Source organism: Sapajus apella, unplaced genomic scaffold (assembly GCF_009761245.1).
Source record: "Sapajus apella isolate SASKATOON/1434 unplaced genomic scaffold, GSC_monkey_1.0 scaffold42, whole genome shotgun sequence".
In the NCBI taxonomy this organism is placed as follows: domain Eukaryota; kingdom Metazoa; phylum Chordata; class Mammalia; order Primates; family Cebidae; genus Sapajus; species Sapajus apella.
The window spans coordinates 371365-381789 of NW_022436982.1; the positions used below are offsets into that span (position 1 = coordinate 371365).

A 10425-nucleotide genomic window follows, 5' to 3' on the forward strand; every position below is an offset into this window, starting at 1 on the left:
GCACTCCAAAAGCCTCTCTGTGCTCAGACACCCTTGCTGCACAAGGGTGTGCCCCCCCACCCCAAATCCAACTGGTCAAAACATAATTTTGGAGGGTCCCATGACCAAGAAATTTCAAGGTGCAAAACAAAGCCCTGTTTCTCTGCTCCTCAGGGAGCAAGAAGAGGGGCATTCTAGAGTCTCTGGGATCTTTGGTATTTTCCTTTCTGCATCAATAATATGAAACCGACTGGGTGTAGTGGCTCACACCTGTAATCCCAGCACTTCAAGAAGCCAAGGCAGGAGGATCACTTGAGCCAGGAATTCGAGACCAGCCTGGGGCAACATAAGGAGACCTCTTCTCTACAAAAAACTTAAAAATTAGCAGGGCATGGTGGCACAGGCATGTGGTCCCAGTTACCCAGGAGGCCGAGGTGGGAGGATAGCTTGAATCAAGGAGATCTAGGCTGCAGTGAGTCATGTTCACACCACTGCACTCCAGCCTGGGCGACAGAGAGAGACCCTCTCTCAAAAAAGATAAGACCAGGCGCGGTGGCTCACGCTTGTAATCCCAGCACTTTGGGAGACCGAGGCAGTGGATCACCTGAGGTCAGGAGTTTGAGAACAGCCTGACCAACATGGTGAAACCCCATCTCTACTAAAAATACAAAATTAGCCGGGCGTGTTGGCGCATGCCTGTAATCCCAGCTACTTGGAAAGTTGAGGCAGGAGAATTGCTTGAACCTGGGAAGCAGAGGTTGTAGTGAGCCTACATCGCGCCATTGTACTCCAGCCTAGGCAACAAGAGGGAAACTCAAAAATAAATAAATATATAAATAAAATAAAATAGAAATGAAACCTCAAAGTCTTGCACACTCCCCGGAAACGGGGGCATGGCGGGGCACGCCCACTTTCCCGCAGCTTGGGCATTTCTAACTAAAGGCTGTAACTAGGAGGAGGGACTGGACCCTATAAATAACTAGTCTGGGGGTGGCGGTCAGGGAGACGGGCTACGTTGTAAAACACCAAGCAGAAACCGGTCTTCTCAGTCTCTGACCTCGGACACCTCTGGTTTGGTCCAGTGGGAACCGACGACTTGGATTTCCGGCTGGTTGGAACTATAGCTTCCTTCGTGAGGCTCTTGATTGGAAACACCCTGCATTGGGCGCTGAGATACTCCCACAATTCCGCCACCCCTTTTCCATATGGGGAAACTGAGGGCTTGTGAGAGCGTTACACCCATAAGACGGTATAACGTTATATCGGTATACCTTGACCAAAGTGGGAAGGAAGGAATTCCAAAGGCCAGCCCTGCTCCTTTACCCTGAGGCTCTCTCCCTCTCATCCTCATTCCAAACCTAGCCTAGGGGCACAAGAACCCCAACTTTCCGCAGCTGCTCCTTTCTGTGGAACTACATGTCCCAGCAGGCCTGGGGCTGAGCCCCGCCCGCTTGCGGGCAATCAGTAGCCCAGCTGGCGCTGGCCGACCGGCGGGAGGCGGAACAGGGGGGCGCCGGACTGAGCAAGCCTGAAACGCCAGGGGCAGAGCACAGAGCAGTGAGAGGAAGGTGGGGCTGACGGGCAGGGCCTCAGGTCCGCGTGATAACCTGGGAGGAGAGGTCGAACGCCAGGGGCTGGGCTGGACTCTGAGGCTCGAGGCGAGACTGGATGACAGGGGCGTGACCGAGAAGCCCCAGGGCGGGGCCAGCTGTGTCCTGCCAGGCAGCACCCCGCGCGGCGCGGTGGCAGCTCCACTCTGGCTCAAGCGGAGGGGATCGGCGGGAAGCTCCTTCACCCCCTACTTCTGCCGGGCTGTAGCTGCAGTGGGTGAGCCCAGTGGGAGGGCCGTGGGGGACGGGGAGCTACTGAGGGAGCACGATTTCTGAACTGTGGTTCCCACCGATGAATGGGTGGAGCGAGCCTGGACACCTGGGCCCATCCCACGGCGGCGATTCCCTCCAGGCGACAGGTCCCTTGACCTCGGCCGGTCCCTTCGGACAGTACAGCCTTCGGGCGGGGTGCTGAGGGGGGGATGTATAGTATTCCAGGCTGTGTAGGCAGTCACTCGATCCCGCGGATCTCCGAGCAGGAGAGGGAGATGAGCCGGATCGAGTTGCCTTTGACATTTCCATCCCCCACTGGGAACGGTGTCCAACTAGCGATTCTACTAGGAATGGCCTCCCCTCAGTTGATCAGGGCGGGGCCCTCCCCCTCAGACCAAACTAGCCGTGGCAGCCAAGACTGAGGTTGAGTGTCCAGTGGGGAGAGGCTCAGCAGAAGAGCCCAGGGAGAGACGCCCTGCAAACTCCACCTGCTAGCACTAGCCTTGGGTTGGCTAGATGGCGGAGGTGGCAGATTACAGAGGTCTCTGGTGCCACTGTTAACACCAGAACCACAGAGTTCCTCCCCCAAAGCCCGGGTACTAGATGCCATTAAAACTGCCCTCTTTGCTGCCTCTAAGAGGCCCTGAGGTCGGCATGGAGCAAGCAGCAGCACCAGCCCTTGAAAAGACAGGCCTCACCATGCCATGTCCATCTGATGGAAGCCAGTTCCACCAGCACAGCCACAGGGCTCCTTTCTGCTACTGCATTCAGGCAGTCAGGTCAGACCATTACCTCCCATCTCCTCTTAAAACTTGTGCTGTGGGGAGCTGAGCTGGGATTTTAGATCCAGGCAGCCTTGCTACCTGGCAGACTTCAGACAAGTTCCTTTTTCTGTTTAGGCCACATTTCCTCATCTGTAAAATGGACACTGTAGCTATGTCTGCTATATCACACTGTTGATAGAATTGGATGCTGTGGTGGCATTTGGGAGACTATCATGGTGTCTGAGGTGGGTGGGTGCCCAGGCCTGTGGGCTTCTGTCTTTCATTAAAAAACCTCAGATCCTGGAAAATTAAGATTCGCAGAACCTAGCTGTTGGAAAGGGCTTTTGAACCCACTTTGGTGGCCTCTTCATGCCTCCAGGGCTCATGAGATAGGCTGACTTCATATGAAAGTTTTGAGGATGAAGGAGTCTCTCTCTTCAGATATTGACTCTCTCTCTCCTTATTTCCTTGGTGCCCAGAATGTGGCTTTGGTTGTGTTGAATGAATGAATATAAACTCACAAGTGTGATCTGAGCCACCTAAGGCCTTCTTTGGGTTCTGCTCAGCTTGAGGGCATCAGCTAAAGGCCACTGGCTGCATTTTCCAGGAGGAAAGGAGGTGTATCTATATAGGAATGGGGAGGAAATCGAAGTCATTGTAGGCTGAGAGGAAGGGAATAAGAGTCTGTTAAAGATCAGCTAGGGCTGCCAAACTGAAGCAACGCGGGGCAGAGGGAACTGAGAATGAGGCCCTGAGCTAGCACCTTGTGGGGCGTGCCTCTGGGAGGAGCTGTGTATTGACATTTAGGATCAAATTCTGCTCCACACCTTGCATTCTTCAGAGTCTCTGCATAGGGGAGGTGAAAAATCTGAGTAGTTCCGGCATCTCCTTGGAAGTCCCTGGGGACTTAGAGACAGACACTGGCATCTGGGAGGAGGTTAATTACTGTTTGCCAGTCTCCTGTTCTTCCCCTGGGCTGGAGCAGTTGGGCAACTGCTGGCTGGCTGTGTGTATGCCTGTGTGTGCACCTGGCTGGTGCTATTTCTTTGTTGGACTCTGATCTAAAGCCTTGGACAGGTACAGTCGATGGCCTTGAATTGCAGACTGGGACACACTTCTTCCCCTGAGCCTGTGTTTCCCTGCAGTCATATCTGGACTTTATTTTTTATTTTTAAATTTTATTTATTTATTTATTTTTTTGAGATAGGGTCTTACTCTGTCACCCAGGCTAGAGTGAAGTTGCACAATCTCGGCTCACTGCAACTTCAACCTCCTGGGCTCAAGTGACCTTCCCATCTCAGCCCCTCCCCACCAAGCCAAGTAGCTGGGACTACAGGTGCGGGCAACCATACCTGGCTAATGTTTTTTTCTTTTCCTTTTCCTTTTTTTTTTTTTTTTGGTATTTTTGGTAGAGACAGGGTTTCGACATGTTGCCTAGACTGGTCTCAAACTCCTGAGCTCAAGCGATCCACCCTCCTTGGCCTCCCAAAGTGCTAGGATTACAGGAGTGAGCACCATGCATGGCCTCATATCTGGATGTTTAGCATATAGTGTGTCAGAGTTTATGTATGTTAGGGGTAGTGATGGGTGTCTGATCCCTGGAGAGCAGGTAGGTGGAGGAGGTGTGTTGGTCTGAGCTAGGTGAGTGAAATCTCTTGAAGCAGGTAGCCTAAAGGATTTAGGCTGGGGAAGAAACAAGCTTGGTAGTCACAAGATAGGCCTGGCTGGAAATGGAGTCAGAATGGTAGCTGAAAACACATCATGCCTCAAGCCTCTAATGCAAAGCAAACACTTTTAAATTTCATCATGGGCCAGGCGCAGTGGCTTACACCTGTAATCCCAGCAGTTTGGGAGGCTGAGGTGGGTGGATCACGAGGTCAGGAGTTCAAGACCAGACTGGCCAACATGGTGAAACCCCATCTCTACTAAAAAATATAAAAATTAGCTAGGCATGGTGTAATCCAGAGACTTGGGAGGCTGAGGTAGGAAAATTGCTTGAACTGGGACCCTGGAGGCAGAGGTTTCAGTGAGCTGAGATCTCGCCACTGCACTCTAGCCTGGGCTACAGAGCAAGACTCCATCTCAAAAAAAATAAAAAAAAAAAAAAATTTCATCATGGGAGTAATGAGCAGCTCTTGAAGCTAGGAATAGACATGGTTTGATAAGTGCTTTAGAAAAATCACTATGGTTGCCGAGATCAGAAGCCACTGATAAAAAAGAATTTAGAAGCAGAGAGTCCTATTGGGGGAATAATAATACAGTAATACTGGGGAGAAGTGACAGCACCCAAACTATGACAGAAACAGGACAGTGGGTGAATGGTAGAAACAGAGCTAGGAAGTAGCTGGCCCACAGATGTGGTGCCAGGAGCAGAGCAGGAAACTGAGCAGGGAAATGGACTTGGTGATGGAGGGCTGAGAGCTGGGTGAGCTTGAGGGCAAAGAGAAGCAGACGTGAGAAACAACTGGCCTCCCATGCCAGGCTCCTGCCCCAGACCCTAATATCCCAGTCCTACCTCCCTCCAAACCAGGCCCTGGGGCTGAGTCTGGCTTTGGGTGTCTTCTTTAATCTCCAGATTTCATTTGGCTTTTGACTCAAGATAAAAACCTATTCCTGAGCTGTTCTCCCTTCCTCCCTCCTCTCACCCTCTGGGGACAGGGAAGCTAGCCTACCACCCTGTTAAAAGTATCAAGGAGGCCAGGTGTGGTGGCTCATGCCTATAATCCCAGCACTTTGGGAGGCTGAGGCAGGCGGATCACCTGAGGTCGGGAGTTCGAGACCAGCCTGACCAACATGAAGAAACCTCGTCTCTACTAAAAATACAAAAGAAAAAGCCAGGCGTGGTAGCACATGTCTGTAATCCTAGTTACTCACGAGGCTGAGGCAGGAAAATCACTTGAGTCCGGGAGGCGGAGGTTTCATTGAGCCAAGATCGTGCCACTGCACTCCAGTCTAGGCAACAAGAGCAAAACTCCAACTTAAGAAAAAAAAAAAAAAACCTCTAGGGGCGTCAGCCACGGTGACTCATGCCTGTAGTCCCAGCACATCTGGAGGCCGAGGTGGGTGGATCACTTGAGGTCATGAGTTTGAGACCAGCCTGACCAACATGGTGAAACCCCGTCTCTACCAAAAATAAAAATATTAGCTGGGTGTGGTGGTGTGTGCCTTTAATCCAGCTACTTGGGAGGTTGAGGCAGGAGAATCATTTGAACCCAGGAGGCAGAGGTTGCAGTCAGCTGATATCACAGCACTGCACTCCAGTCTGGGTGACAGAGGGAGACGCCATATGAAAAGAAAGAGAGAGAGAGAGAGAAGGAAGGAAGGAAGGAAGGAGAGAAAGAGAGAAAGCGAAAGAAAGAAAGGGAAAGACAGAAAAGAAAAGAAAGGAAGGAAGGAAGGAAGGAAGGAAGGAAGGAAGGAAGGGGGAGAGAGAGAGAGAAAGAAAGAAAGTCTCAAGGGGCTGGCTGAACCATCTCCTCTCCCTCACCCTGGCCATCCACACCTCTAGGAGAGCAGGACTTTTCCAGTTCCGTCCCCGTCTCTTCAGCCCAAACGCCGCCATGTGTGATACGGGGAGGCCTGGTTTATCCTGTGATCCTGGAAACTTTCCTGACTCTCTCAAGGTTTGTTTCTCCACTAGGAAAATGAGGATGCCTGCCATCTCCCAGCACATGCCGCGCCCCCCAGTCACAGAGTCCTAATTTGGGCAAGCATTAGGAACCATGGGAAAGGGTGGCTTAGACACAGATTGGCCTGGTAAGAGTCTCACCTTTGCCACTTGTCAAGCCTTCAGGTTCCAGTATTCACCTTCCCAAAGTATACACCTCTTCTTAGCTTGAGGCAGCAAATGGAAATAACATGGGATGAAAAAGCTCAGTTCCATCTCTCTCTCCTCCTTTCTGAGCAGGTTGAGATGAGCTCGGTCAGATGGCCGCACGGCCCGCTCCTTTCTTAGCAGACCACTAATGCTCCAGAACCCTCAGGAGAAGAGCCAGGCCTACCCCCGCCACCGCCGGCCTGGCGGCTACGCAGACCGTCAGAATTCGGAGGCCGTCGCAGCCGCAGCTATGTACACCTTCCTGCCCGACAACTTCTCGCCTGCCAAGCCCAAGCCTTCTAAAGAGCTGAAGCCGCTATTGGGCTCCGCTGTCCTGGGGCTGCTGCTGGTGCTGGCCGCCGTGGTGGCCTGGTGTTACTACAGCGTCTCCCTACGCAAGGCGGAGCGACTTCGCGCCGAGCTGCTGGACCTCAACGCTGGCGGCTTCTCCATCCGCAACCAGAAGGGAGAGCAGGTCTTCCGCCTGGCCTTCCGCTCCGGTGCGCTGGACCTCGATTCCTGCATCCGCGACGGCGCCCTGCTGGGCTGCTCGCTCACGGCCGACGGGCGGCCTCTGAACTTCTTCATCCAGACTGTGCGGCCCAAGGACACTGTCATGTGCTACCGCGTGCGGTGGGAGGAGGCGGTGCAGGGCAGGGCGGTCGAACACGCCATGTTCCTGGGCGACGCGGCGGCGCACTGGTATGGTGGCGCTGAGATGAGGACGCAACACTGGCCCATCCGCCTGGAAGGCCAGCAGGAGCCCCAGCCCTTCGTCACCAGCGATGTCTACTCCTCCGACGCCGCGTTTGGGGGCATCCTTGAGCGCTACTGGCTATCTTCGCGCGCAGCCGCCATCAAAGTCAACGACTCAGTGCCCTTCCACCTGGGCTGGAACGGCACGGAGAGTTCGCTGCGGCTGCAGGCACGCTACCACGACACGCCCTACAAGCCGGCCGCCGGCCTCGCCGCAGCGCCGGAGCTGAGTTACCGAGTGTGCGTGGGCTCGGACGTCACCTCCATTCACAAGTACATGGTGCGCCGCTACTTCAACAAGCCTTCGAGGGTGCCAGCGCCCGAGGCCTTCCGAGACCCCATTTGGTCCACGTGGGCGCTGTATGGGCGCGCCGTGGACCAGGAGAAGGTGCTGCATTTTGCACAACAAATTCGCCAGCACCGCTTCAACAGCAGCCACCTAGAAATCGACGACATGTACACACCCGCTTATGGTGACTTCGACTTTGATGAGGTCAAATTCCCCAATGCCAGCGACATGTTCCGCCGCCTGCGCGACGCCGGCTTCCGCGTCACGCTCTGGGTGCACCCGTTTGTCAACTACAACTCGTCGCGCTTTGGCGAGGGTGTGGAGCGCGAGCTGTTCGTGCGCGAACCCACAGGCCGGCTGCCCGCGCTAGTGCGCTGGTGGAATGGCATCGGCGCAGTGCTGGATTTCACGAACCCGAAAGCCCGCGACTGGTTCCAGGGACACCTGCGGCGGCTGCGCTCTCGCTACTCCGTGGTTTCCTTCAAGTTCGACGCGGGCGAGGTCAGCTACCTGCCGCGGGACTTCAGCACCTACCGGCAGCTGCCGGACCCCAGCGTCTGGAGCCGGCGCTACACTGAGATGGCGCTGCCCTTCTTCTCGTTGGCGGAGGTGCGCGTAGGCTACCAGTCACAGAACATCTCCTGCTTCTTCCGCCTGGTGGATCGCGACTCGGTGTGGGGCTATGACCTGGGGCTGCGATCGCTCATCCCGGCGGTGCTCACCGTCAGCATGCTGGGCTACCCATTCATCCTACCCGATATGGTGGGCGGCAACGCCGTGCCCGAGCGCACAGCCGGCGGCAACGTGCCCGAGCGCGAGCTCTACATTCGCTGGCTGGAAGTGGCAGCCTTCATGCCCGCCATGCAGTTCTCTATCCCGCCCTGGCGCTACGACGCGGAAGTGGTGGCCATCGCGCAGAAGTTCGCAGCCCTACGGGCCTCGCTTGTGGCGCCGCTGTTGCTTGAGCTGGCGGGCGAGGTCACTGACACGGGTGACCCCATCGTCCGCCCCCTTTGGTGGATCGCGCCCGGTGACGAGACAGCTCATCGCATCGACTCGCAGTTCCTTATTGGGGACACGCTGCTTGTGGCGCCGGTGCTGGAGCCCGGCAAGCAGGAGCGCGATGTCTATTTGCCCGCAGGCAAGTGGCGCAGCTACAAGGGCGAGCTTTTTGACAAGACGCCGGTGCTTCTCACCGATTACCCGGTCGACCTGGACGAGGTCGCCTACTTTACCTGGGCGTCCTGACCCAGACCAGGGCCCGGGAACCACACAGCCCCCAGCCTTCCTGCAGACCTCGAACCCTCCCTCACACCCGCACCGTGAACTCCCAGGAACCTCCACCTCTATACCACCCATTAAGTGGCTGCCGACCTAAATGTGATGGAACCAGCTGCTGAAGGTGGGGTCTGGGGAGGGGGCACTGAAGCAATCTCCTGCTCCAACCCACAATCCTGACTGTGCCCTTCCCGCTCTCGCACACTCACACCAGTCTGCAGAAACCCATTCCCTGGGGTGGGAGCCAGAGAGCTTAGAGGAAAAAGGTCAGCTCTCTTCCTGTTACACATGGTTGGGGTTTAAAAGCACAAAGAGAAACCTCTCCATCCTGGCCTTGGTGGCCATCTTTGTCCATCTGAGGTGGGGACTTGATCTTATTTAAGGTCCCCAAATAGCCCTCACCACACTCAGAAAGTATGCTTTCTTAGTGTTGGAAGCCAAGCCCTTAGTTCCCAGCATTCACCTGAACTGTGGCTGATTTGGTCCCAGCCCAGCTGGAGAGAAGGTGTTTGGCTAACTGACAAGGAGGCAAGAGGTCCCCTCCCAGGGAACAGGAGGACTGGGCTTAGCACAGAGCCATCATCATGTTCCCTATTTGTGAAGAGACTCCTGACACTGCACTAATCCCTTTGTGTACATGCATAGGCTCAGCCCTGGGCCAGATGTGCCTGATGGAACAGACTTGCAGAGCCATGCAGGTGCCTTAACTTTGTGTGTGTGTGTGTGTGTGTGTGTGTGTGTGTGTGTGTGTGTGTGTGACAGAGAGACAGAGAGAGAGAGAGAGAGAGAGAGAGAGAGAGAAAGTCGCATCATGGGTCCCTGATCTATGAAATGAACACAACCTCTCTGAGGCTGGTTAATCTGGAGGAAGGAGACATGGAGCAAATCTGAGGTTCTGATCGCTGAGCCAGCCTCCTCCCAGGTGGTTTCCCTGGGACTCTAGTAGGAAATAAATAGTCCTTTCAAGATTCCTCAGCTGCCTCACTCCCTGCACATGTGCCTGGGGTGTGGCCTAGAAGGGAGTGATGTTCTTATTCTGGTGATCTGTGCTACTTCTGAACACAAGGCACATGCACACACTGACAACTACCAACAAACAGACAGGGGAAGGTCTTTCATGTCAGCCATTTTCTCTTTCTTTCTTTCTTTTTTTTTTTTTTTTTTTTTGAGATGGAGTCTTGTTCTGTCACCCAGGCTGGAGTGCAATGGTACAATCTTGGCTTGCTGCAACCTCTGCCTCCCAGATTCAAGTGCTTCTCCTGCCTCAGCTTCCCAAATAGCGGGAATTACAGGCACACATCACTATGCCTGGCTGTTTGTTTGTTTTGAGACAAGAGTCTTGCTCTGATGCCAAGCACCAGACTGGAGTGCAGTGGCGTGATCTTGGCTCACTGCAACCTCCACCTCCCAGGTTCAAGCCATTCTCCTGCCTCAGCCTCCTGAGTAGCTGGAGCTACAGGCGCGTGCCACCATGCCCAGCTAATTTTTGTATTTTAGTAGAGACAGGATTTCACCATATTGGCCAGGATGGTCTTGATCTCTTGACCTCATGATCCACCTGCCTCAGCCTCCCAAAGTGCTCAGATTACAGGCATGAGCCACCGTGCCAGCTATTTTCTCTTTCTGAGACGAGCAACCTCAGCAGAGTGAGTTTTTTCTGATTTTGCAGCTCAGTCTGGAGAAAAGTGGCATGCCAGGGCAGGTAGGTGGGAAACAGGG

General features: G+C 54.4%; 1 protein-coding gene across 5 annotated transcripts; it reads left to right on the forward strand.

Moving 5' to 3' along the window:
- Nucleotides 1-1445: 1445 nt before the first annotated feature.
- MYORG (myogenesis regulating glycosidase (putative)) lies at nt 1446-9819 on the forward strand. 5 transcript variants are annotated; one of them, XM_032299923.1, is made up of 3 exons: nt 1554-1806; nt 6075-6189; nt 6469-9819. In XM_032299923.1, exon 3 carries the CDS (start codon nt 6532-6534, stop codon nt 8674-8676), a length of 2145 nt encoding a protein of 714 aa, XP_032155814.1. In that variant the 5' UTR covers nt 1554-1806; nt 6075-6189; nt 6469-6531; the 3' UTR covers nt 8677-9819. The 5 variants fall into 5 exon arrangements, with proteins under 5 accessions (XP_032155817.1, XP_032155814.1, XP_032155815.1 ...); XM_032299924.1 differs by having other exon boundaries at nt 6474-9819; XM_032299926.1 differs by lacking the exons at nt 1554-1806; nt 6075-6189 and adding an exon at nt 1446-1547 and having other exon boundaries at nt 6474-9819.
- Nucleotides 9820-10425: the final 606 nt, after the last annotated feature.